We start from the raw sequence: 27,974 nt of genomic DNA on the forward strand, positions 1-27,974 counted from the left end.
TTTTAGTTTAAAATTCAATTAGCCAATATATATCACTAGTTTCATGAAACTTCAGTTCTGTCCGCCTAATAGCAATCCCAGCTTGACTGATAGTGAGTTAGGAATTGACCCAGTCTTTTTCACACATACTGTTGTTTAGCCACAATTTTTACACTTAGTAGATTAAAACTTTTTTAAAGCTAAGTGAAGAATTTTAAAACTTCCCAGTAATTTCATGTTATTTGATTCAAGTGATTATTTTGCCAAGAAGTTACTTTGGATCCTGACTCATCCGGTATATTCCTTTACCTCTCTTACAAGGGGTTATCATTTATTTAGCAAACATTTATTTGAGAGCCTACTATTGTGCTTGGTACTCCTGGATGCTGAATAGATAATTAATACAAGGATAAGAGATTTTTCATATGCCTTGCTAAAATCCAAATACTTTGTGAACTACATTTCTCTGATCCACTCCTACTAAAAGGAGGAAATAAATTAAATGCAGTATGATATACCCTTGTGAATTCATGAGGCCCTGAGTGTTGATGATTTTTTTTTTTAAAGATTTATTTATTTATTTGACAGAGATAGAGCGGGAACACAAGTGGGGGAGGGAGAAGCAGGCTTCCTGCTGAGCAGGGATCCCGATGCGGGGCTTGATCCCAGGATCCTGGGATCATGACCTAAGCTGAAGGCAGTCGCTTAACGACTGAGCCACCCAGGCACCCCAATGAATTTTTTAATACAATTGATCATCTCTTTTGGGACTTAGCCCAGGACCATCTATAGACCCAGTAGTCCAGTATTTGCATTTCACTTTATTTGTGAAACATAACATGGGCCAATATGTATGCATACATAGGTTAGTATACATACATATTTTCCAGCTATGTCTGCCGAGAGGGCTTAGAAATATTCTACCCTCCCCCATTATGTATTGGGCTTAGAAATATTAATGCCCTGGTAGTAACAAGCACACCCAGTGCCTAGACCTTGGTGTCTAAATACCAGTCTCCAATAAAAAGAACCAGGATTCCTTGAAGAAGTAGCTGTACGGAGTGTAAAGGAAACCCTATGCTACACCTGTGTGTTTCTCTTTTACTCTGACATTACTACCACACTTATACTTCTGACACTTCTGGTCTCCAACTGTGTGGTTTTTTCCAGCAAGCAATTTTCTGTGACATCCCAGCAATTTCTTAATCCTGACACCACCTGAGATGGCATCAGATCTCATAGGTTGAGTTCAGTTCCACAAGACTATCTCCCACTTCAGATGCCCATCACAAGTCCAGGTTGTTATCTTCACTTCTGACTGACTGGTTATAAATTGGAGGTCCAATTAATTTGCTAGAGCAGCTCACAGAACTGAGGAAAACAGTTTACTTAATAGATTACTGTTTTCTTACAAAAGGATGTAATCAGGAAGAGCCAGGTGGAGGAGATGCATAGGGCAAGGTGTGTGGAAAAGGGCATGGAGCTTCCATTCTCTCTCCCAGGACCATCATATGTTCACCAACCCAGAAGCTCCCTAAACACTACTTTGGGGGTCTTCATAAAGGTTTCATCACATAGCCATCATAGATCATTAACTCAATATCCAACCCCTCTGCAGAATAGGGGGTGGGGCTGAAAGTTCCAGGCTTTCAATCAATGGTTTGGTCTTTCTGGTGACCCGCTCCCATCCAGGAGCCACCAGCAGTCACTCATTAGAACAAAAGATTCCTATCACCCCTGATGTTCCAAGGGATTTAGGAGCTTTGTGTTGAGAACCAGGGTCAATGACTAAATTGAACAAAAGATACTCCTACTGCTCAGATGAGTTAGGAAATCCCAAGAGTTTTGGGAGCTATGTGTCAGGAACCAGGGGCAGGGACCAATATATGTATTTCCTGTTATCTTACCCAGGGGTGATATGAGATTGACCTGGCAAGTAGGGCCACGAAGCAAAGAGGTGAAAAAGCCAATGGATTGTGCTATGTGAAACATACAAGAGCCGACTCAAACTCCTAATGGCCAAAACTGGAATAATTTAAGCAAGAAAATTAACAATTTTTTTTTTTTTAAGATTTTATTTCTTTATTTGACAGAGACAGTGAGAGAGGGAACACAAGCAGGGGGAGTGAGAGAGGGAGAAGCAGGCTTCCCGCGGAGCAGGGAGCCCAATGCGGGGCTTGATCCCAGGACCCTGAGATCATGACCTGAGCCGAAGGCAGACGCTTAACGACTGAGCCACCCAGGTGCCCCAAGAAAATTAATTATTATAAAATAAGTATATGTGACCGCACCCCCCCCCCCCATAGTGATATAAATGAGTAAGTAAATGGGAAAAGACCTTGTCCTTTCAGGAGAACTCCAAATAATAGTATCAATACTCCTTCCCAAGAAGTGGAATTCCATTTTACTTGAGCAATTGGCTTCTAAAGAATAGACTGTGGAAAGGGAAAATAGTAACTGCAGTGGAGAATCCTGTAGATTAGCTAAACCAAGTGATCAAAGTTATCAGCAGTTAACCTTGTTAATATATATCCCCCCCGACATGTGAGAACAGCAATTTATCTCTAGTATTCTTCCCCAAAACACCTAGCCACAGTCTAATCATGAGAAAAACATGAGGCACACACAAATTGAGGAACATTATGCAAAATAAAATCTCAAGGTCATGAAAGGCTGAAAACTAACAGATTTGAAGAGACATGACAACCAAGTATATCCTGGCTTGGATTCTGGAACCTCCCCAAAAGGGACATTAGTGGGAAACGTAAAATCCGTAGTTCGGTTAATGTGCCAATGTTGGTGTATTTGTTTTGACAACTGTACCATGGTTCTGTAAGGTGTTAACAGGGAGAGAGTGAAGATTTTATGCAAACTATCATCATTGCTTCTCTTACGTGACTCTAAAATTATTCCAAAATGAAGTTAAATAACATGGGCCAATCTCTAGCACCTCACCATTCTCATTACCTATGATCTTTCACATATCTTTTACAATGGTTCCTTGACCTCATGAGTAAGGTCTTTAGGTATAATGAAATGTGAGCTTACATGGATAAAACCCAGAAAAAGTTATTACCTGCTAAAGAGTGTGCCTAAAATCCCTGATAGCTGTGTTGAATGACTTGTTAGTATTCGACTCAGAGCAGCTCCTGACCCAAAACCTCCCTTTCCTCAGGGATCCATTTTCACGTTGTTCGTGCTAACATTTCCACTCATTGATAATTCTCTCCCTCAGAATTGAGCAGGACTACTTTCAGACAATCACTAACATACTCTGCACTCCATATAGTGCATCCACACCTGAGCTTCCTTTTTCTTCACATTCAAAAAAAAGAAGAAGGCTTTTCAAGTTTTTGTCCTCAGAGCAGCTGCATCCCCTTCTGTGACCTAGCCTTGAAAAGTCACATTGCCTCATTTCCACTGAGCTCTACTGATTGAAACAGTCACACACACACACACACCCACACACACACACACCCTACCCCCTCCTAGGTTCAAGTAAAGGAGAGACTCCATCTCTCAGAGGAGTATCAAAGTCATTGTACAAAGAGCAAATGGGATGGGATGGACTGTTAAAATTGTCTTTAGGAAGACAACCTTGTCACCTCTGAACTCACCATTCATAAGGTAGTTTCAAGAATCTACTACCAAAGTGTTCTCCCTTAAGTGCAAATATGATCCTGTTAACTTGCCAGCCAAAATTTTTCAGAAACTCCTCATTGTCTGTAAAGTCAAGTCTGCTACCTAGCCCCACCAAATCATCTGCAGCTAGCTCTCAGAACATAACTCCAAGCTGTCTCCTCTGGCAAATGCTTATCTTTAGCAGGCCTTAGCTCAAGTGACACCTCCTTGGGACTTTTAATTTCCTACTGCCTCCCCCAGTTGATTATTCCTTCCTTTGGGTCACTGCCAAACACCATCAATCATAGTGCTTGTCATACCTTGTTGCACTTTTTTATATCTTAGCCAAAGTGTAACAACTTGGTGGGCAGGAAGCATGGTGTATTCAATGCCCGGTTCGCAGGGGGCTCTTAATTAATGCCTATTGGATGGATAAAAATGACCTTTATGTCATATTTCAGGACTTATAGTTACACTGTGGAGCCTGAGAATCTAATTCAGTTCATAAAACAGTGTTAGTAGGTACCTTTGTAATTGCTTATTCTTCAAACTTGTCAACCATTCCCCTAAGAACCAAATCATTCCGACCATTGTAGAAACCCTAATGTTGTAAACTGCATATGTGCTATGTGTTGTCATTGATTTCAGTTGGGTGACATGAAATCATCTCAAAGACAGCATCTAAAATTTACCCTATAAAAGTAAAAAAAAAAGGAGGAGGGGGTTGGAGGAGAAAAAAGAAATAGTAACCAGCTTTCCTTCCTAACTCTTCTGGTTCTTTCAAATAATCTTTGATTCATAGAATTGGGCTTTTAGAAACTGGAAGAATCTCAGAGATCATCTAGGACAATACCCAGTTTCATAGGTGAGGACCCTGAGCCATAAAGAAGCTATATGACTTGTCTAAGTCTGCTGTTTAGGTAAGAAACGGAAGTAGAATCCAGGCACTTTAGTACCCCCAACCTGCTAAATCTAATCCTTTAATTTTCAGTCGTGACAATGCATTAGAATCATCCATGCACTTCTTTAAAAATACCCTTTTCCTAAGTCTAGAGTGAAACCTGAGTGTATGAATATTGGAAATTTCTGTTTGAAAATTAACATCTCCAGCCCCTTCCCACTTTCTGACCTCATTTCCACCTCCCTAACCAAAGCCCTATCACTTCCAAGCCTGGCTTCTATGCTTCCAGTTTTCCCCTTAAATATAATTTTGCCAGATGAATTTTCCTAAACCACTTCTCAACCCTTAGGGCCTAGAAGAGTCAACCCACCTCTTGTTTAAAAGCTAATTCCTGGGCACCTGCGTGGCTCAGTCAATTAAGCATCTGCCTTCGGCTCAGGTCATGGTCCCGGGGTCCTGGGATCACCCCCGTGTCAGGCTCTCTGTGCAGTGGAGAGCCTGCTCTCCCCTGCCCATCCTCTCCACTTGTGCTCTCTCTCAAATAAATAAAACTCTTAAAATAAATAAAAAATAAAAGCAAATTCCTGGGCCTGATCTTAGTGATTCTGACTTGGTAGGTCTGGGGCAAGACATGGGAATCTGGATTAAACAAACAATGGAGGGGGGGTTGATTCTCTCATACAGATGGTCCAAAGATGGTCCATGAGAAAATCACTGCTCCAGTAAAATGCAGCTGATGCTTGAACAACCTGGAGGATACAAGCACCAACCCCACACAGTTAAAAATCCATGTTTGACTCCCCAAAACCTTAACTACCAATAGCCTATTACTGAACTTACTTAGAGTCAACTAACATATCTCATACATTTTATGTATTATATACTGTATACTTAAAGTAAGCTAAAGAAAAGAAAATGTTATTAAGAAGATCCTAAGAGAATGGGGCACCTGGGTGGCTCAGTCAGTTAAGCTTCCAACTATTGATTTCACTTCAGATCGTGATCACAGGGTTGTGAGATCGGGCACTGGGCATGGAGTCTTAAGGTTCTCTCCCTCTACCCCTCCCCATTCTCTCTCTCAAAAAAAAAAGAAAATCATAAGAGAAAATATATTTACAGTACTGCACTATGTTTATTTTTTTTTTTATCACATTTAAGTGGACCCGCAGTTTGAACCTATGTGGTTCAAGTCAACTGTAAATGTTAATTTTCTGACTAGGCTTTCAAGGCCATCTGCCATTAGCCCATCGTCTTCAATCTTGTTTTTTCTCTTCTCAACTTGCTGTGCTCCCAATAAAGCATGTTCAAACCCAACCGCAATTCTACTTCTTTCCTTTACCCATGTTTTCTCTCCCTGTAATTCTCTATTGTACTAGCCCCAACACATTCCTTCCTGTATAAATGCTATGCATTCTTCAAGTCTCTGTTCAAAGTCTGCTCCCATGAAAATGGCCCAACTCCTCTTTCCCACATTGATTTCTCTTTCTTTACATGTCTATAATGGTGAGTGTTAATATTACATAATTTTTCATTTACACACTATCTTATGAGACTTCTGGGTGACACCCAGAAAGGTAAGCCCTCAAGTAACAAGTCATGTCATACTTTTTAATTGCTAGAGCATCTAGCACCATAGGAACAGAAGAGCTGCTTAGTAAAATATTTTTTATTAGATTGGAGTACTCAAGGACTAAGTCTAAGCTGTATTTATTCGTATTTTTATTTTGCAGTCAAAAAAAGTGAAGTAGAGTGTCTCCTAAGACTTTTTCACAGCTTGGTGGAAAGAGCTAATGTAAGACTTAATAATTTTGGACTAGATCGTAATGCTTTTCGAGCGATCCTGCACAGCATATTTGGAATGACTGATGATATGCTAATGAATAGGGGTAAGAGTCTTAAGAAATTGAAATGAGCCAAGCTGAGATGGCAATATATATGGTGTATATATTAATATGTGGCAAATATATATTTGTAATGACAAATTCATATATGGCAAATTTATATATATATATATATATACATATATATATATATGTATGCAGTTGTCATCAAAGATTCCGAATTTTTTTTAAAAAAATAGATTGAGAGGCGCCTGGGTGGCTCAGTCGTTAAGCATCTGCCCTCAGCTCAGGTCATGATCCCAGGGTCCTGGGATCAAGCCGCGCATTGGGCTCCCTGCTCCGCGGGAAGACTGCTTCTCCCTCTCCCACTCCCCCTGCTTGTGCTCCTGCTCTCGCTATCTCTCTGTCAAATAAATAAATAAAATCTTTTTAAAAAATAAAAAATAAAAGACTGATTGATTGATTTAGAGGGAGAGTGCAAGCCGGGGGGGCGCAGAGGAAAGGGAAAGGGACAAGCAGATTCTGTGCTGAGCACAGAGCCCCTCCAGGAGCTTGGGGGCTGATCCCACAACCCCCAGATCATGACCTGAGCCAAAAATCAAGAGTTGGATGCTCAGCCAATTGAGCCACCCAGGCGCCCCTTGAATTTTTCAAAGCCAGGCTAGAAAGAATTGTGGTAAGACTGCCAATATAAAACAAAGGTTGATTTGATTGTGAGGATGGTTTTTAATAAAAACTCAGAATTTCTTATCTCATAGTTGTACCACTTTGAGAAATAAACCAGTAATGAACTAAATAAGCTGGCAATATTTTTTTTTAAAGTTAAGCATATGGCTTTTTATTCATGATGTCTTTGGATTCATATGCTGTAGACATGTAAACTATTAAATGACTTCTTTTTCCTCCTAAAAATACTGTGTCAGTACAAAAAATGATAATTACTCATTATACTAAAAAAAATAAAAGACAAGATCTTATATTTGAAATAGGAAATTATTTAATGTGATCCAGTTTCATTAACAAATTTTTAGTGTTCAATTTGATAAGTTTTGATGTAGGTGTATACCTTGAAACCATAATCATAATCAAAATAATCAACATCACCCCTAAGAGAGTCAATAACACTTTATTTTCTATAGGATATTAAGATTTCATTGGTAATTTTAAAAATAATGTTATTTTAGTAATTTATCTTTAGGTATTTATACAGACTGTTTAGAACAGAATTTTGCCACTCTTTTTAAATGGATTTTATTTATATTATTACTATCTTTTAAAGATTTTATTTATTTATTTGACAGAGAGAGAGAGAGAGCACAAGTAGGCAGAGCGGCAGGCAGAGGGAGAGGGAGAAGCAGGCTCTCTGCTGAGCAGGGAGCCCGATGCAGGGCTCAATCCCAGGACTCTGGGATCATGACCCGAGCTGAAGGCAGTCGCTTAACCGACTGAGCCACCCAGGCGCCCCGATTATTATTATTTTTTAAAGTAATCTCTACATTCAACGTGGGGCTCAAATTCATGACCCCAAGATCAAGAGTCACATGCTCTACCAACTGACCTAAGCCAGGTGCCCCCTTTGCCTCTCTTTTTATTTATTTATTTTTTAAAGATTATTTATTTTAGAGGGAGAGAAAGAGACAGAGCATAAGCAGGGGGAGGAGCAGAGGGAGAGGAGAGAGAAAGAATCTCAAGTAGACTCCCCACTGAGCACGAACCCGATTCAGGGCTCGATCCCAGGACCCTGAGATCATGACCTGAGCCAAAATCAAGAGTTGGCTGCTCAACTAGCCACCCAAGCACCCCTGCCACTCTTTTTAAAATAAAAATTATCATCACCTTGATTAGCTCCACTGTTGCTCTTCTTGGCTCATAGTAACTGTACAAAACATCACAAGTGAAGTTCATCATTGATCATGAAGGAGAATTACTCTTTTCTTTCTACAAAAATCTGGGGGAAACATATTTCTAGTAATTTTGACTTTTAAGAAAGACTGTGCCAAAACTTTTTTTCCCCTCAATTTGGGAGAAAAGTTTTTCGGTGTGTTTTTTTGTTTTTGTTTTTGTTTTGGAGGAAAGTTTTAAAAATCTTTTCATATATACTGTATACTTTTGAATTATAAAATAGTTGTAAATTACAATATGCTTCTACGGTATTTTTCTTTCAGTATTTTTTGCATTTGACAAAGACAATGATAACTGCATAAATGCGAAAGAGTGGGTTAAAGGATTATCAGTGTTTCTTCGAGGGACTTTTGAAGAAAAGCTTAAGTGTAAGATTTCTATATGTGATTACTGACTTAGTTAATATACATTGTCAATTTTGTATTTAGTGAATGCTTAAACATTTTTTAAAAATACAAAATCCATGTTCTCTATAGCAACCTTTCAAAAATAGTTCATGACAGCTTTAAAAAAAATCAAAACATGAAATGGGTGGCCTGTTTGATGGGAGAGTCCCTAGACCCAGGAACCCCAAACACTTCCTTCACTGGGTCTATAATGCCTAAATGTCACCAGGACCACTCTTTGGCTTAAGGCCCAGGCCAAGAGCAGCAAGTCAAGGTCAGGGCTTATGCCAACTCTAATCAGCCAACAAGGCCAAGGTTTTTATGGCTGCCTCTGGGCTCAGCAGGAAATGGACCTTGATATAGGGCAGTGCATAAGTCACAGTGAGGCCGTTCCTTGTGTCTTGATCAAAGAAAATATATGTGAGGGATTGACACAAAACAAGATGAAACGTAGGGGCGCCTGGGTGGCTCAGTCATTGGGCGTCTGCCTTCGGCTCGGGTCATGATCCCAGGGTCCTGGGATCGAGCCCCACATTGGGCTCCCTGCTCCGCGGGAAGCCTGCTTCTCCCTCTCCCACTCCTCCTGCTTGTGTTCCCTCTCTTGCTGTGTCTCTCTCTGACAAATAAATAGATAGAATCTTAAAAAAAAAAAAAAAACAACCAGATGAAACGGACATTAACCATCAGACATCAATACTCTAGTGTTAGAATTTGTGTAGATGAGTGAAGGGAGGGAAGAAGGTTGAGGACAAAGAATGCCCACAGGCCCACAGGGAGAAGGGTTACAGGAGTTTCCTACAGGACAGGAATGTTAGGAATTCCAAAGACAAAAATTTCCCTATTCACAATTTTGCCTAAAAATAAATAGCTCTGGCCTCACTTCACTGTACCATTGGTGTGATGTATATTTTCTATGTTTTATACCTCTGGGGCCAGGTTTTGGGGTGAGGAACCTGGAAAGAGAATAGGAACAGTTTTAAATGGCATTCTTCAAGGGAACAATTGCTTAAAGTGTCAAAATTGCTTAAAGTGTCAAATTGCTTAAGAAAAGGCTGTGGCGTTCTGAGTAAGTAAGCAAATTTTTGTCCCTTGTTCTTCCACTTGAATTTGGATTTGGGATGTGGAAAAGAAGATCCCTACATTAAACACACATTTTTTAAACAATAGCAACAATTTTAAAAACCACCAACTTTCTCTGGTATTTATGATTGTTTCTCTGTTTTGTGGGGATTTTTTCTTAATTATTTTTATGGCGGTGAAATTGACATACAACATTATGTGGGTTTTCTTTTTTAAGATTTTATTTTGAAGTAATCTCTACACCCAACGTTGGGCTTGAACTCACAACCCCGAGATCAAGAGTCGCATGCTCCACTGAGCCAGCCAGGTGCCCCTGTGTTGGGGCTTTTTTTTCCCTTAGCTTTTCTCCAGTCTAATTTTTCACGGGGGTAACATTTAAATATAGTTGCCACTTAAGTTTGTTGCAGCTTTCTTATACAAAAGTCTCACTGAGAAGTGAAAAGCTTAAGTTTTCATGGATGTAAATTCTTGTGCTGGTACATAGGGAAAACGACTGGGACTCCAAGTGTTGTTATACATGAGTGAATAGCATCACACTGTCAAAGAATTTTCCTCCTCCAATCCCTTTTCCTAAAAATGTTTCATATACATTTCAGGATATGTTAACTTGGGGAAAATATTACTTCTCATAGGATTGTGCTGCATGTGTGCTATGGATTAAAGTACCTCAACAAAAAAGGCACAGTTAATCTGATACTCTGGAATTTTATACCTGGTTCTATTGCTTTTGCCAAAACATTTAGCTAGATTACAAACTCCAGAAAAGCTCCTTCTCTACTGTATGTTTAGCACCTGAGGAAGGTCATCTGTGGCATGAATGAATGGTTGGAAGTCATGGAAGTCACTCTCCAGGGAGACAGAGATCATTTTGGATAGTGCAATAGGCAGGCTCCAAGGGGATGACAGACTCACTACCCAAATATATTGACAAGTGTTCTTTGTCAGTTATGTAATCAAGTTTGTACTTAGTTTTTATACTCTATTTAAGAAGAGAATCATAATATTGAGACACACACACACAGGTATGTATACACGAGTATATATGTATTGAATAATCATAGGTTTAAATATTTATCTCCAGGGGCACCTGGCTGGCTCAGTCAGTAGAGCATGCAACTCTTGATCTCTGGGTTGTGAGTTTGAGCCCCACATTGAATGTAGAGTTTACTTTAAAAATATTTTTATATATCTCCTTTATTGCAGTTTCATCACATTTTTTCAAAGTCTATAAAATTCTTCTTTTATTTGTGTTTTACTTAAGACCCAGGAAATCATTCTACTAGAGGAGATGCTCAGTTCTGGGTCACATAATACATATAAACTAATAACCACAATATAATGGGATTGCTTAGAAATCTATGTATTTTCAAAATACTATATGGGAGTGATGAGAAAGTTCTTTCTAGTGGATCTTGTAGATCAGAAGACACTTTCACAGAATAACTAGCCTTTCAGTTGGTTCTTGTAAATCTTGAGCAGAAAAAAACTAGAAAGAAAACCATGCTAGACAGTAGGAACAGTATGAATAAAAGCATGGATGTCTTACTGAGCATGTTGAGTTGGGAAAATTGGTATCGAGATGTGGGGCTAATAAGGTAAGTTGAACGTATATCATTAAAGTTGAGTCTTAGCAAATAGGATCAGTTTCCTCTCCCCAACACTCCCTAAGAGGACAGCTGTGAATCAACTATAATAAATAATGAAATATTGGTTGGAAGCAGGGGAGTTTCTTAGGAGATTGTTGAAGTTATCTAGGAAATAACAGTGGGGACAGAGAAGAGGAAAAAGACTGTTAATATTTACAAGTTGGAATTGATGATATCTCTTTGAATACAGAAGATATTATTTGTTTATAAATAGTTTCAAGTACCTAAATTAAGCTCGTTGATTTCAAGTATACCAGAAACAAGAAGTCACCAACTAGGATAATGTAGTATATTTAAATATACTTCACAAAATGCCAAGACATCTTAGATATGTAAATTTCCAATGAGCTGCTTTTTAAAATACAGTTAGTTGTAAAGTACCTATAGGACTGATTCTCCAATATGGATTGAGGAATGGTTTCAACTGGCTATATCAGTTTTACCTAGGGAACATTTTAAAATACAGTTTCACCTGGAGAACACTGATATAGCCTTTTTTTTTTAAAGTTTTTTTTTTTTCACTCGAGACACAGGGATACAGAGAGAGAGAGAGAGAGAGCACGAGCAGGGGGAGAGGCAGAGAAAGAAGCAGGCTCCCCACTGAGCCAGGAGCCGGATGTGGGGCTCGATCCCAGGACCCTGGGATCATGACCCGAGCCGAAGGCAGATGCTTAACCATCTGAGCCACCCAGGCGCCCCCACCTGGAGAACATTTTAAAATAGCATTTCCTGAGCTGCTACGACCAAGGAATCTGGGCTCTTCCTTTGTGCTGTCTCAATGAGGAGTTCTGTTTGTTTTTTAATTATGAAGACTTAATATCAAATGTTTCTTACAAAGTTCATTCTGATATCCAATCCGTAACTGTTTCCTCTCCAATCTAGGTACACATGAACAGGAATCTGCATCTTTGTCAACCACTTTTTTCCCCCAAATTCTTTTATTTTTCTGGTTTTATTGAGAAATAATTGACATCCATCACTGTATAAGTTCAAGGCAATACAGATTGGTTCGATTTACATATATTGTGAAATGATTACTACAGCAGGTTCAGCTAACATCTGTCTTCGCATACAGATACAATAAGAAGACAAGAAAAAGGAAAAAAAGACAAGAAAGGAAAAATTCTCCCTGTGACAAGTTGAACTCTCAGGATTCACTCTCTGAACAACTTTTCTCTATATCATACATCATTGTTAGCTCTAGTCATCACGTTGTACATTACTTCCCTAGTACTTATTTAACTTATATGGGAAGTTTGTACCTTTTGACCATCTTCCTCTAATTTCCCTTCCTTCAACCCTCTCACCTCTGGTCACCACAAGGCTGATCTCTTTTTCTATGAGTTTGTTGTCAGGTTTTTTGTTTCTTTGGTTTGGTTTGGTTTGGTTTTTGTTTTTTCGGATTCCACATATAAGGGAGATTACAAAGTATTGTCTTTCCCTGTCTTAATTATTTTACTTAGGATACTGCCTTCAAGGCCCATCTGTGTGGTTACAAATTACAGGATTTCCTCATTTTTTAAATGGCTGAATAATATTCCATTACATGAATATATATATACCACAACTTCCTTTTCCATTCATTGATTGATAGAAACTTAGATTGTTTCCAAACCTTGGTTATTGTACATAGTGCTGCTATGATCATGGGGGTGCAGATATCTTTTTGAGTTAGTGTTTTCATTACCTTTGGATATATTCCCAGAAGTAGAATTGCTGGATTATAGGGCAGTTCTATTTTTAGTTTTATGAGGATCCTCTGTACTATGTTCCAGAATGGCTGCACTGGTTTATAATCCCACCAGCAGTAAACTAGGGTTCCCTTTCCTCCACATCCACACTAGCATTTGTTCTCTCTCTTGCTCTCTTTTTGATGATGGCCTTTCTCACAGGCATGAGGCGATATCTCATTGCGGTTTTAATTTCCATTTCCCTAATGACTAGTGATGTTGAGCATCTTTTCTTGTACCTGTTGACTTTTCATTTATCTTCTTTGCAGAAATGTCTATTGAGGTCCTTCGCTCACTTTTTAATTGGGTTGGGGTTTTTTGCTATTGAATTGTAGGAGTTATTGGAGCACTGTTATACGTGTTATATGCGTGTTACATGCAAATAATGAATCATGGATCACTACATCAAAAACTAATGATGTAATGTATGGTGATTAACATAATATAATAAAAAAATGAATATGTTAAAAAAATAAAAAAATAAAAAATATATTTTGGATGTTAACACCTTATCTGATATGGTTTGCAACTACTTTTTCCCATTCCACAGGTTGTCTTTTCATTTGTTGATGGTTTCTTTTACTGTGCAGAAGCTTTTTAGTTTGGTATAGTCCCATTTATTTATTTTTTATTTTGTTGCTTGTGCTTTTGGTGTCATAGCCATGAAACCATTACCAAGACCCATGCCAAGGAGCTTTGTTCCTAGGTTGTCTTCTAGGAATTTCATGGTTTCAGGTTTCATAACATTTTTGAACTCTCACTTTCAAAATCCACATCCAAGGGGGGATTTAATCCTGTGGAAAGAAGTATAATAAAGAGTGCTTTATTTTAAAATCTCTCTATCATATGGACCAATAATTATAGGCTGTATAAATTGTTTTTATCTTTTAAAAAACTATATATTGAAATAACTAAGGGGAAGACTAGTGATATTTTAACTGTTCTTATCCAAGTCTTTAAATTTCTTGTGCTTTGGACAGTCTGTTTTGAAGTTTACTATTTGAATGGTGACGGTTACATTTCTCGAGAAGAGATATTTGACATGTTGAAGAACAGTCTATGCCAACAATCATCTGAAGAAGAGACTGATGAAGGAATAAAAGAGTTGGTAGATATAACACTGAAGAAAATGGTAAGAATGAAAACCTATAACTTATTATATCCAATCAAGCAGATGTTAGAGAAAGCTAAAGACAAAGAAATGATTTATTTCCCTCTATAATGATAGCAACCTTTACGAGGGCAAGGGATTTTTGTGTCTGTTTGTTTTCTGCTCCATCCATTGCCTAGAACAATGCCTGGCTGATAGTGGGTGCTCAGTAAATACTTATGGAATGGCTGGGTGATTAAATGAATCACCACAGGGCGCCTGGGTGGCTCAGTCGTTAAGTGTCTGCCTTGGGCTCGGGTCGTGATCCCAGGGTCCTGGGATCGAGCCCCGCGTCAGGCTCCCTGCTCAGTGGGAAGCCTGCTTCTCCCTCTCCCACTCCCCCTGCTTGTGTTCCCTCTCTCGTTGTGTCTCTCTCTGTCAAATAAATAAATAAAATCTTAAAAAAAAAAAAAGTTAAAATAAATAAATAAGTAAATGAATCACCACACAAAATGAATGTTAATTAGTTTAAAATGTTTTACTATCCGTAAAACCTCATTAATGTGTGGGTGGTAGTGCGGCAGATTTGATTTGTGTAAAATGGGGTGCTACTCTCATCTGTCTTCATGACCCTCAGCCTCCAATCCATCGAAACACAGTAACAAGATAACATAATAATTGAAATAGTTGTCCCTTATAGAGTACTTACTATATGCCAGGCCCTTCACAGAACTTTAATATATGAACTGATTTTAACCTTAAAACAACCCTATGTAGTAGAAATTACGATCTCTATTTTACAGATGAGAAAACTGAAGTACAAATAGGTTTACCCAAGGTCACACTAGAAAATGGGGTGCAGAATTCTTTCAATGAAACCAATAGTACCACTTTATTGTGAACATAGTAATTTCTCTCCTTTTCTTACTATGACCCTATCTTGGATACCGGTGAAAATTTGTCACTCTGAGGCAGCCTGGACCCAGCTCACCTCCATTACTCTTCAGCGGATCAGGAAGGAAATAGATGATGGGGGTTGCTGAGTCTCACATTCACCTAACACAGACTCTAGCATATCTTCTTCCATTAGAGATACTCTCACTAGCTGCTGCTAGGGCTGAGGGTAGACTTCTTGAGAGATAGTATGTTCCCCAGTACTAAACCCACTCCCTTCTTTTTTGAAAGGGAATATTACGGAATGAATTTTTTCTGATAATTATTCAAACCTTTCTCTAAGTTAGACTCTCAGCAACCCTGATTTAGTTATGCCCAGAAGTGAAAAAACAAGAGCCCATCAAATCAAACTCAAATTCAATTAAGTAAAGGCATTTATAATTTACATACATGGTCTCCCTATGTTTAATCTCCCATAGTCCCTGTCATTAACACTCCAGGCAGGTCTGTCTTCTTCCTGACTTACACTCCCTCATATTGTCAGAATTCAGGTTGAGCCATTCGTCTGCATTTCCTCCCCATACCTCTCTGGCTACCTAAAGGCCATCTCAACCATCCTGAAAGACCTCCCAGTGGTCTGCAAGCATCTTCTCATGATTCTAGCCCATCCTGAACTGTTACTGCTCTCAGTGCCTTGCTCCTTACCTGAGCAACTTCACTTTTTTTTTTTTTTTTTTTTTTTTTTTGCAACTTCACTTTTATCCTTTTCACATAATGGGCTCCCAAGTCAGAGATCCTTTGAGGAACAAGTTCTACTACTACAAATTAAACTTGAAAATCTATGCCCTATGGCACTGTTTTTATCACAAAAGTAGCAATATAATAATATGTGTCCTCTAATTTTTTGTCTTATTCCCCCAATTAGAGTGCAAGTCCTTTAGGGACAGGGCTATATTTTATGTATCTAAAGTAACTCAGGTGTCTTAGTCCTCTTGGACTGCTATAACAAAATACCAGACTGGGTGACTTAAGTGGGAATGTATTTCTCAAAATCCTGAGACTGCAGGGTTGGGGGGGTGCGTCTGGCTGGCTCAATTGGTAGAGTATGCAACTTTTGATCTCAGGGTTGTAAGTTCAAGCCCCATGTTGGGTGTAGAGATTACTTAAAAATAAAATTTAAAAAAGTCCTGAGACTGGGAAATCCAAGATAAGGTGCCAGTTGATTCACTTCCATGGTGAGGGCTCTCTTCTGGCTTGTAGACAGCCACCACTTCAATGTGTCCTCACGTGGCAGAAAGAGGGAGCTCTGGTCTCTCTCCACTTACATGGATAGTAATTATATCTTGGGGGCTCCACCTTCAAGACATCCAAATCTAATTACCTCCCAAAGACCCCACCTTCAAAATCATCACACTGGGGGCTTTAACATGTGAATTCGGAGGCAGGAGGGACACAAACATTCAGCCCAGAATACCAGGTATTCCAAATAGACTTACAGGAATAAGATAAGTAGCCTTGATAAAAAGTACCTTTTGATTTATGTAAGTAGTGTCCACAGAAGTGTAACTAATAATTTTCCTTGGCAAAGAGTTATTTTCCAGGCAAAATTAAAAACTATCATTTATCAAGAAATCACCTTCCTCTCTAGGATTATGACAACGATGGCAAAATATCTTTTGCAGACTTTGAAAAAGCAGTAAAAGAAGAGAGACTTTTGTTGGAGGTGTTTGGACCATGTTTACCAGAAGCAAAGGTACAGTGCCAACAGTTCAAATTGGTTAAGAGAAAATTATAAGGGATGAGAAAGTAATACTTGCTAGACAACTCACCTCTGTAGGGGTTTTGGCCCACTGCTGCAGTTCAGGCAAACATGAGGGTCTTTGCTCCATCCTAATGTGGGGCCCAACAATAATGACTATTTATTATATTCAACAGACTTTTTGAGCTTGTAACTTCTTTAGCTTACACAATTCCTGATTTCTTTTATGTTAATGTTACTTTCCCAAAGAAAACTAGGGTATATTGGTTTGCTTAAGGGATAGAACACTGAACAGTGTATTCAGCAAGTACCCACCATAAACTGCTAGGACAAAACTTGGTCTCTTTCAACCCAAATGTTGTCAAACAATGAGAATAATTAAGTTTTAAAAATCTTGGACACATTTAAAGTACTTTATAGTATTTGTGCTCATGAAGGTTTTTCATTGATGAATTTGACACAAGTTTTCTGAGCCAGAAGAGCCAGCCTAATAATTGATTTGACACATTAATATTTCCTTTAATTCTTCCTTTGATCAACTGCTTTGTAAACCTGTAGAAACCTTTTATTCTCTGTAGTAATTTGGATGGCAGTTTTGTGCATGAAATTGCATAATGTTAAGCTCTCCTGAGCTATCTCAGCTCATTTCTCTAATTTGTCCCATTGTAGTTTATTCCCACATTTTAATTCTGCCTGGAAATATGTAGTAAAATGCAATGTGTGAAAGGCAGACTTCTCATTTTGAGACTGATGGGGAACAGTATAGAATGGACTGGAATGGAGTAACTACTTAGGTCAGATGCAACACCAACAGTTCTTCAGTTGCTCCCAGAATTCAGGAGCTCAGTTATCCAGAGCCTTGCTACTCAGTGTAGTCTGTGCATGAGCAGCAATGGTATCACCTAGTAACTTGTGAGAAATGTAAAATTTCAGGCCCCACCCCAAACCAAATGCCTCAGAATCTTTTCTTTCTTTTCTTCCTTCCTTTTTCCTTTCCTCTCCTTTTTCCTTCCCTTTCCTCTTTTTCCTTCCCCTCTCCCTTTCCTCGCCTTCCTTCCTTTCTTCCTTCCTTTTGATGCTTGACACAGCAAAGGTTCTTCTTTCTGTCATTGTGGTCAAATACTGTGTATGTTGGTGGGGATGGGGAGGCATGCTAGCCTCCACACAGTCACTGAAAAGATCCTGAAAAGATCAGAAATCCATTCAACAACACAGAACCCATTGAGCAGCTCCTCCCTTTAAGAATTTAAAAATTCTCCCTCAGAGAATTTTTTTTAATTGTGGTAAAATACATCTAACATAAAATGTACTGTCTTAACTAATTATAAACCTACAGTTCGGGGGGCACCTGGATGGCTCAGTCGTTAAGCATCTGCCTTCTGCTCAGGTCATGATCCCACGGTCCTGAGATCGAGCCCTACATTGGGCTCCCTACTCCGCGGGAAGCCTGCTTCTCTCTCTCCCACTACCCCTGCTTGTGTTCCCTCTCTCGCTGTGTCTCTCTCTGTCAAATAAATAAATAAAATCTTAAAAAACAACAACATACAGTTCAGTAACTTCAGGTACATTCACAATGTTGTACAGTCTCCGGAACTCTTTTCATCTTGCAAAACTGAAACTCTATACCTTTAAACAATTCTGCATTCCCACCATCCTCCAGCTCCTGGCCACTACCATCAGACTTTGTGTTTTAATAAGGCCCTGAGGTAGAGATTCATAGCATCTTAATGTCTGAGAAGCGTGTTCTAGACAGTAACTTGCTCTTTCCAATTCTATGCTTGGGTCTCTAAGGTGTCTTTTACAGTTCAGCGGAGAAAAATATCTAATTACCTTACAAGGAAGTAAGGCCACAAACCCCCTGCCTGCACTTTCTTTTAAAACCATCCACCACTTGGAGCCATCCCAGCAAGTTTGTATCAGTAGGTCATAACTGATGATGAACCTTCCTAACTGGTATATTCAAATTCAATCCAATAGGCAAGAGGTCTTTAGGTATAGAGTGAAAAGAAAAACAGACCACCATTTGGTATGGGCCTTCTCAAGTTATTTTTACCAGTAAAAAAAAAAAAAAAATGGCAACAGCCTGAACATACTTATTCCAATTTCCAATTATGTGGTTCACTGACAGGAAAAGCAATGTGGGTATGCTAAAAGTAGTGGTTAGCAGTCTAGCATTTACAAATACGGATTCATTTCTGCCATAGATAAGCAAATTCTTCTTACAAGTTAACTGAAGAATGTAGGCTTCTAATTTCAGCTTTGTTCTAATAGTTTACCTTTTTTACTTTACAGAATTGTATTGATTTTGAAGCCCTGGCATTCAGACACATCCTGACTTCTAGTTTTTGAATGTGAATCACTCAATACTTATATTAAAATCAGAAACAGATCCTGACTGCTTATCTTCATTTGCATTGTAAAGTTTCTATCTTTGCTTCAGTTCATTTACATATAACTACTACAATGTGGAAAGTAGTATTAAAAGAACAGTTTCTGTAACTTCTATTTTTTAAGATTTTATTATTTGTCAGAGAGAGAGAGAAAGCATAAGCAGGGAGCAGCGGCAGGTAGGAGAAGCAGGGAGCCTGATGCGGGACTTGATCCCAGGACCCTGGGATCATGACCTGAGCTGCCCAGGCATCCCCAGTTTCTGTAATATTAAGTATGATCAAAATAACACCTATAATAAGTAATGATAAACTAATTTTTTTTTTAAAGATTTTATTTATTTGACAGATAGAGACACAGTGAGAGAGGGAACACAAGCAGGCGGAATGGCAGGCAGAGGGAGAAGCAGGTTTCCCGCTTAGCAGGGAGCTCAATGCGGGGCTCGATCCCAGGATCCCGGGACCATGACCTGAGCTGAAGGCAGACGCTTAACGACTGAGCCACCCAGGCGCCCCTAATTTTATTTTTTAAGTTAGCCAACAAGCTTGGTTCTTGTGGCAAATACTGTGAATAAGCCTTTCACAACCCTCTTTTCTCTTGCTTCCTCATCCACAGAAGTTGGAAATATAAACATTCACAATGCCAGACGTCCCCAGTTTAGCAACGGCCATGAGCCCACTTCTAGCCAAAAAGATGTAACCAAAGTCACTGAGTAGAGCTCCTGGAAAAGTTTAGTTTTCTTTTTTTAAGGAACATATTTGGCTGGCATGTATTTTGTCCATGATAAACTAATTTTAAAAAATGAAATTTTATTAGGTAAGTAGCTTGAATGATATTTATTACAAAGAGGAGGGCATTAAAAAATACCAGCAGTAGAATCTCTTCAACAATTAAAACGATAGGCTAAAAATAAAAAACAAAGAGTGCTGTAAAAAACAGAATTTGCTGCTGACAGTCTATATTCTTCTTCTTTGCTTTAATGGATGACTTGTACGCACATCTTCCAGCTTGTCTTCTGGAGGTTTTGGCACAGATGAAATGACCTAGTTTTAAAAAAAAGAGAACCACCAAAATTAGCTTTTATAGTACAAGAATAAGTAAACTAAACTATTAGAAGAGGTAGGATATAACTAATAAAAAAAAAATTCTAAAAATAAAAAAATAAAAATAATAATAATAAATAAATAAAAAGAAGAGGTAGGATATACATCTAGTAGTCCAATTCTTGCCCTCACGTTTGAGGCAGAGTGAGCCCAATTTCAGGGTACAGCCTACGATCTAGGCACAAAGTTTTCTGTCCAAACACTGACGAGAGTAAAATTTCTAAAGCCATTTAGGAGAAAAAAAATTGGAAGAGAGAAATGTAAATACATACTCTATGTTAACAATCCTTTATATATCTGAAGTCACTTGCTATCTGATGGATACAGATAGACATCCTGATTCTGCATAACTCGAAACACTGATAACATCTGATGTATTTAAGAGACATGGAGCCTTGAGGGGGGAGATGAGAAATTTGGAGAAATAAGCAGAAAATGATATAATACTCAATTTCCTAGGGAAGGGAAACCAAACACACCATCAGAAAAAGAGTGGACAATGAGTTAAAGCAGAGTATGACAGTCTTCATTTAGATGCACAATTATTAGAAACTGTAGTAAGTTGTAGTTAGTTTTTCTCAATTTTGTTGTTCTACTGTTTCGTTATCTAGGATTTGGACCTAACAACTTTTTTCTTTTCCCCTGAGATTTTTTTATTTATTTGTCAGAGAGAGAAAGAGCACGTGTGAGAGTGAGAGAGTGTGGGCAAGCGCGCAGGCAGAGGGAAAAGCAGGCTCCCCACGGAGCACGGAGCCCCATGCGGGACTCAATTCCAGGACCCTGGGACCTGAGCTGAAGGCAGACGCTAACCGACTGAGCCACCTAGACGTCCCCTAACAACTTTTTTCTTGAAAATATAGTCAGCTCTGGCTAAGAGAGCTATGTATCTGCATCTACGCCTCAGTTCAACTATATCTGAAGGAAGGAAGGGGGCCAGCACAAACTAAAAAAATTAAAGAGGTTTAAGCATGGAAATTGTGTTCACAGATTTTTATTATTATAAAATAAGCCCTCACCCTTAATCAGATAATTTTCAGGTAACAAAACAACACATAAATTAAGCCACCTTAGACTCCCTTCATCACACTGTAAAATACATATACAACTGCATGAAAAGCACTTTCTGAACCTCAGAGTTAAAGTTTAGGAGAATGGTCTTTCTCCCTCAATTAGATTTCTGAAAGGCTTGCCCCATAAAAAGGTATCTTTCAAAAGCTAATTCAAATGTTAGCTTTCTTTCATTTGTGCTTAGAAAATGGCAAATGATTACATAAATAACATGTAAAGAAATTACTACTTAAGTAGCACAATGAAACTGTAATCTATTTAAGAAGTTGACATTTTGAAATGCAGACCTTAGGGCCTAGTCTTTAGAAATCTCACCTTATTCTATGGCTATTTTTATCAAAGAAGCAAAAAGCATTTTAATTTGATGTAATTTGTAGTAACTTTGAACTTGAGAGAAATAAGTTGTAATAATTTTCCTTCAACACAGTAGTTCTGTACTTTGGCTCATAATAGAACCATCTGGAGAGCTTTAAAAAGGGAGGGCCTGGGCTCCACTCTCACAGGCTGACCTCACTGACTAAAACCACTGCTTTTTATTTTAGATCTGGAATGATATAAAATATGTTATGTTCATTGTTTAAAGCAAGGATTAATGACATCAAAGCACATACATTTCTGTTAGATTCAGTTACTTCAACAGAGAACTGTAGAAAAACACATCAATGAGGCGTCTGGGTGGCTCAGTCGTTAAGCGTCTGCCTTCGGCTCAGGTCATGATCCCAGGGTCCTGGGATCGAGCCCCACATCAGGCTCCCTGCTCAGCGGGAAGCCTGCTTCTCCCTCTCTCACTCCCCCTGCTTATGTTCCCTCTCTTGCTGTCTCTCTCTCTGTCAAATAAATAAATAAATAAATAAATCTTTAAAAAAAAAAATCAAAAAACTGAAAATGAAGAAAATTAATGACAATACTTTAGTTGCCACAAATCTCCATTTAGCTGTTAGTCCTATGACCAAACGGTCTCTTAAAACAGTTTTTGTTTTTGTTTTTCAAGATTTTATTTATTTGACAAAGAGAGAGAGAGATCACAAGCAGGCAGGCAGATAGGCAGGGAGAGGGAGAAGCAGGCTCCCCGCTGAGCAAGGAGTCTGATGCGGGGCTCGATCCCAGGACCCTGGGATCATGACCTGAGCCGAAGGCAGATGCTTAAGCGACTGAGCCACCTAGGCGCCCTTAAAACGGTTTTTTAAAAGTGATCTTACCTCTTGAAGTTTATTCCGAATTAAATCCGCTGTTGTATTCAACGAGTCGTCATGCATGTCCACTTTAGGTATGTCTGGTAACAGAGGCCCAATCATAACCTCATTACTACTCGTGCTCGTTTCGAGAAAAGTTCCAATTTTACGGTCATCTTCTCTTCTTCTTTTCCGCTCCTGCAGCTGTGTTGTCCTAGGCATAAATCTGTCCACTGCCTCTGAAGAAGTAACAGCCTTCTGCGCACCAGGGCAAGCCAACGAATTTTTAAAAGGTTTCATTTGTATCTTCTGCGAAGAGTCATTGTACATACAATGTTCCACTGTTTCAGCATGGTTTCTACCATCCTGAGAGAAGTTTGATTCCCTGTCCATATGCTCCCCTGATGAACATGCACATTTTGAGGAAAAATAACATAAAGGCAATTCACAAGAATAAGGAAGACAAGGATCTGAGTTGCCAGTAGAAGTGTGCGTGGTTGCACAAAATCCAGATGTCCCTGAATGGAAGTCCTGTCTAAAATCTTTTGTGTCTTTAAGCTCTGTAACCAGTTTCTTCTTTGTCATGTAATGATCTTTATATTACAATTTAAAAGGTGAGAGAAGAGGAAAAAAAAAATAGTTCATTTATTGTTTCCATCATTCAGAAATGTGTAATTTTAAGAACAAACATTACTTTAAAATGTTAACAAATGCTACCCTGAAAAATTTATTTCTTGAGCCGGCAATACCTTCATGTGTTTAAAAGCTAAAAAGGATAAAGGGTTTATTAGTGTCAAGCTTCGCTTTCTTTGCTCCCCATATGCCTGGTTTCCACTCCTCCATAAGTAATCCCTACTTTCTTATTTATCTGCCCAGTATGTCTTACTTTTCCTCCTCCCACCGACTCCTCTTTTTCTCCCATAATATCCATTTCTCTGTGCCTTTGCATTTTCCACTTAACTGTAGACCTTAGAGGTTTTTTTCTAGGTCATTACATTAAATGCTTTTTTTTTCTCACAGCTTTGGAGTATTCTACTATATGAATATATCATACTGCTTAGTTTGTGTTTGTTAGTTTTTAAAGGCGGCAAATATGCTGGACCCATATTTTGTTATTTTATTTGTTATACAACCATAAAAGCTTTCCTGGAGCTATTCACATATCCCACAGGTTAATGTTCAATGTCTACTAATGACGAGGGACTCTCAACAGCTCTCTTGCCAAATTTTCAGGTAAGTTTTCCAAAAGTCTTCCCACCTTATTTCTCTCTTCACCTCTGCCACACACCCTTCTCCAATCAGTCATAAAATCGTCATAGTCAATAACTATATGGACACTGACTCTGTCTTTCAACTAAAGGGCAGAAGTTTGACAATCTGAGCCTCCAGTATTATTCAGATTTCAGACCACGTACATTATTTTAGTCCAATTCTGAGTGCTCTGTTCCTACAATCCTTGTACCAGATCCCATGACCCTATTCCAGGCACCTGGAATTTGTGTCTAGGGAAACTCAGCTGGGAATATGGGGCACGTGGCCAGCTGCTGGTAAAAAGTAGAATTTTTCCAAATTTAGCAGTTTTAGATTGGCAGCTGGTAACTAGTCTGCAAATAAATCATAATTGTTTCTCACTGCCTTTAGGTCAAGCCTTAATTCCTTAGCATGGGATACAAGGCCCTTCATGATTCAGTTCCTGTCCTCTTTTCTAGTCTTATTTCTCACGTGTAGCCCTTGTGTTGTGGTTATCCTGTACTATTCATGTTCCTTCAAACACATGATGCTCATTTATTCATGCCACTTGGCCTACCTTCCCATCGCTTCCTCTCCCCTTCTGAGTAATGTCTACTTATCCTTCAAAACTCAGTGGCCACCTTTCTCATTCTGTAGGAACTCTTCCACAAACCAACATCTCTCCCTTTCCAGCCCAGATTACTTAAGAGTGCTGCACAGAATCCTGCAGTTTACAGTTACTGAATATTGTGATCATTTATCTGCCTCTCTTCCCACTAGACTGGGAGCTCCATGATGATATACCTAGCAGAGTGCCTGACACATAGGAGGTGTTTAGTAACTGGCTTTCCATACCTTTATTTTTAGTAGTTCTTGCTATATAAGCCTTTCTGTCCTGTAATTTTTTTCTAGTTTCTTCAACTGTTTCAAATTCTGGAGCATAGCACACATGAAGCAATCCACCAAAGAAACTCTGTTCATCCATTTTTCTCTTGGCTGTCCTAAACAGAAATACATGATAGCATGGTTTATTAATCCTGATTTACTTAGGATAAAAGCTGAACTAGTATACAATGCATTGATCTAAAGAGCAAAGTTCAGGTTTTGCTATGTGTACCTACATCCTATTGTTTGGCAGTTAAGATGTTCTACCTGTGGATGGAACTGACTCTACTGATGTGGTGCGCACTCTTCGCGCCTTTCATCCACTCTCGCTACAGTGCTAACAGGTTTTGAGCTAAGTCATCCACACATAACCAGACTCCCTTTAATTAACTTAGGAGCCAGCAGTTAACCTGAGGTACACAATCTGTGGTCGTGAAATAGAGATCTCTCTGTGTTAAATGGCCCTTAAGAGTTAGCTCATACCCAATTTAGCTTTTTACTAAAAGGGATTCATACATAAAAATTAATAAAAATAATACTGTAATCGTAAAATCTTTAATAATTAAGTAAATATTGAATACATAATTAATCAATGAGAAAGTTAGAAGATGATATTCAACAAATACTTATTAAATATATGTAAGTGGCCAGGCCTTATACTACAATAAATACTTAAGTACTTTCGTGCCCAGGGATAAAGATAAAAATACTTACTGAGATTTTACCACGCACCAGGTAGTGCCCTAAGTGAATTAACATTTCATAAAAACCATATGATGACACTGAGGCCTAGGGAGATTTATAACATGCTCACACTAGTTTGTGATTCAAACTGAGATGTTGAACTCCACAGCCTACTGTACTACGTGCTGTGGGAGATGCAAAAGCTCTAGAAAATATGCCCTGTGAGGGGCAGGCAAGTTGGTTAAGGAAAGTGAGATTACATATGACAGCAAACTGAGAACAGTACATGACCCCATAAAATCAAGTGACAGACTGCAAGTGCTATTTGTAGTACAGAAAGACAATATAAATGGTGGGGCACCTGGCTGGCTAAGTCGGTAGGCCATGCAATTCCTGATTTCGGGGTTGTAAGGTGGAGCCCCACGTTGGGTGTAGAGATTACTTAAAAATAAAATCTTAAAAAAAAGAGAGAAAAAGAAAATATGAATGGTAATAGCCAAAGAAGGATGGGTCTTGGATCAAATTAGTGACAAGCATGGGGTCAACATAAAACTAGATAAGGCATTTCATGGTTCAGCCTTATTGAAGCAGAGAATTTGTTATACAGAAAGCTGGAAAAGATTAGGTCAATTCACAAAGGTGCATAACATTAAGAACTTCAGTAGCTAATGTTTACTGCATTCTGAACATAGGAAGCACTACATTTAGCCCCTTTACATGGATTATCTCATACCATCCCCACACAACCCCCAAGATAGGTCCTTTCACCATACAGATTTCATAGAATAGAAAAAACAGGCTTGGGAGCCCCTGGGTGGCTCAGTTGTTGAGCGTCTGCCTTCGGCTCAGGTCATGATCCCAGGGTCCTGGGATCAAGCCCCGCATCGGGCTCCCTGCTCCGCAGGAGGCCTGCTTCTCCCTCTCCCACTCTCCCTACTTGTGTTCCATCTCTCGCTGTGTCTCTCTCTGTCAAATAAATAAATAAAATCTTTAAAAAAAGAAAAAAGAAAAAGAAAAAACAGGCTTATTGAGGTTAAATAACTTGTCCAAAGTCGTGATTTTAGTAAGCAGTGGAGTTCGAAAACTTACCCCAAACCCATTTTTTAATCTACCACAATACATGACCAAAGGCTGTTAAGCATGGGAATGACATTTGAGACTGGAGTAAGATAAAAATAATATAGGGCCATGTTAGGTTATTGAGTAATTCAGGTATGAATGAGGGACAACTGGGACCAAAGTGATAGCAATGGGAATGGAGGAAATGAAACTTATGCTTAACCTGCACATTACCTTGCACTTTGTAAATTCATAAATTTAATAAGATAAACTTCTGTAAAGTCTTCTGCTGGGTATTCATCTAGAGGATTATACTGTTCAATTGCACCATATAGAGCAAATCGCTCAACTAATTCCTTCATTGCTCCCACTGCAGGAACTCCTTGTATTAACAAGTACCGAGATTCCAAATTGATTGTATATACCTAAAAGAAATGCAAACACATAAAAATGTATTTTCCAAATAAACCTAAGCATATCTTTTTTTAAAATAATTTTTTATTATGTTATGTTAGTCACCATACATTACATCATTAGTTTTTGATGTAGTGTTCCATGATTCATTGTTTGCATATAACACCCAGTGCTCCATGTAATACGTGCCCTCCTTAATACCCATCACCGGGCTAACCCATCGCCCCACCTCCCTCCCCTCTAAAACCCTCAGTTTGTTTCCGGAGTCCATAGTCTCTCATGGTTTGTCTTGCCCTCTGATTTCACCCCCTTCGTTTTTCCCTTCCTTCTCCTAATGTCCTCCATGCTATTCCTTATGTTCCACAAATAAGTGAAACCATATGATAATTGTAAGACATATCTTCTATTAAAAAAAAAAAAGCTTTGGGGATTAAAGACTACACTTACGCTGAGCACTAAGTAATGTACAGAATTGCTGAATCATTACACTGTACCTGAAACTAATATAACACTGTATGTTAACTATACTGGAATTAAAATTAAAAACTTAAAAGCTCTGAAAAGGAAACATTCCGTTCAGCCGGTCTGCAGAAAAAATAAAGAATAAATTCACCCCTCCGTGTGAGGGCCTCTAATTAAAACACAGACTATCTTCAGTCGACATATCTTGCAGAAGTTGGCTCAGAAGAAGTTACTAGAGAGAGAGAACAAAGATTCACTGAGTGCTTACCATGCGCCGAGCACTACTGTAAACACGGAAGATACAATGACTAAAACAAAGCCCTGTCCTTCCGGAGCTGACGTTATAGCAGTTGACCAAAGGGTTCGTGAGAATCTTTGGTCACTGAGTACCAGTTTCTCATACCCATCTCCAATGACTGATGGACAGGACCGCAGCCCTTCAAGCCTCTATTTACATAAACTGGGCATGTGGAGCTAGAGCTAAGAAAAAGCTATCAGGAATAGCGAATGAAACCAAAATCACTTTACCTTGACAGCACGAGGCCGCCGCCCCTCCCGATACTTGGCCCGCGTGTCGCATACAGCCCTCTGGACGTGGTGGTCAAATACGCCTCCAAGCTCCCCGCCGCTCGACGCCATCTTGCCTATTTTGGCCCTTGCAAAAATGGCAACATCCGGCT

At 38.9% G+C, this 27,974-nt stretch overlaps 2 protein-coding genes across 6 annotated transcripts; one reads left to right on the forward strand and one right to left on the reverse strand.

Annotated features, from left to right (window-relative positions):
- The first annotated feature begins 671 nt into the window (after window positions 1–671).
- Window positions 672–22,840, forward strand: LOC116631044 (EF-hand calcium-binding domain-containing protein 1-like). The gene is made up of 6 exons (XM_032402167.1): window positions 672–1,277; window positions 6,232–6,387; window positions 8,508–8,612; window positions 14,067–14,218; window positions 16,719–16,823; window positions 22,765–22,840. Exons 1-6 carry the CDS (start codon window positions 1,259–1,261, stop codon window positions 22,801–22,803), a joined length of 576 nt encoding a protein of 191 aa, XP_032258058.1. The 5' UTR covers window positions 672–1,258; the 3' UTR covers window positions 22,804–22,840.
- RBM48 (RNA binding motif protein 48) lies at window positions 19,943–27,943 on the reverse strand. 5 transcript variants are annotated; one of them, XM_032402162.1, is made up of 5 exons: window positions 27,823–27,943; window positions 26,653–26,843; window positions 24,646–24,791; window positions 22,588–23,153; window positions 19,943–20,260 (listed from the first exon to the last, which is right to left on the reverse strand). In XM_032402162.1, exons 1-5 carry the CDS (start codon window positions 27,931–27,933, stop codon window positions 20,174–20,176), a joined length of 1,101 nt encoding a protein of 366 aa, XP_032258053.1. In that variant the 5' UTR covers window positions 27,934–27,943; the 3' UTR covers window positions 19,943–20,173. The 5 variants fall into 5 exon arrangements, with proteins under 5 accessions (XP_032258053.1, XP_032258054.1, XP_032258056.1 ...); XM_032402163.1 differs by lacking the exon at window positions 27,823–27,943 and adding an exon at window positions 27,563–27,765; XM_032402165.1 differs by lacking the exon at window positions 27,823–27,943 and adding an exon at window positions 25,721–25,814 and having other exon boundaries at window positions 26,653–26,733.
- Between the last annotated feature and the right edge of the window lie 31 nt (window positions 27,944–27,974).

Source organism: Phoca vitulina, unplaced genomic scaffold (genome assembly GCF_004348235.1).
Source record: "Phoca vitulina isolate PV1807 unplaced genomic scaffold, GSC_HSeal_1.0 scaffold4, whole genome shotgun sequence".
Taxonomy (NCBI): Eukaryota; Metazoa; Chordata; class Mammalia; order Carnivora; family Phocidae; genus Phoca; species Phoca vitulina.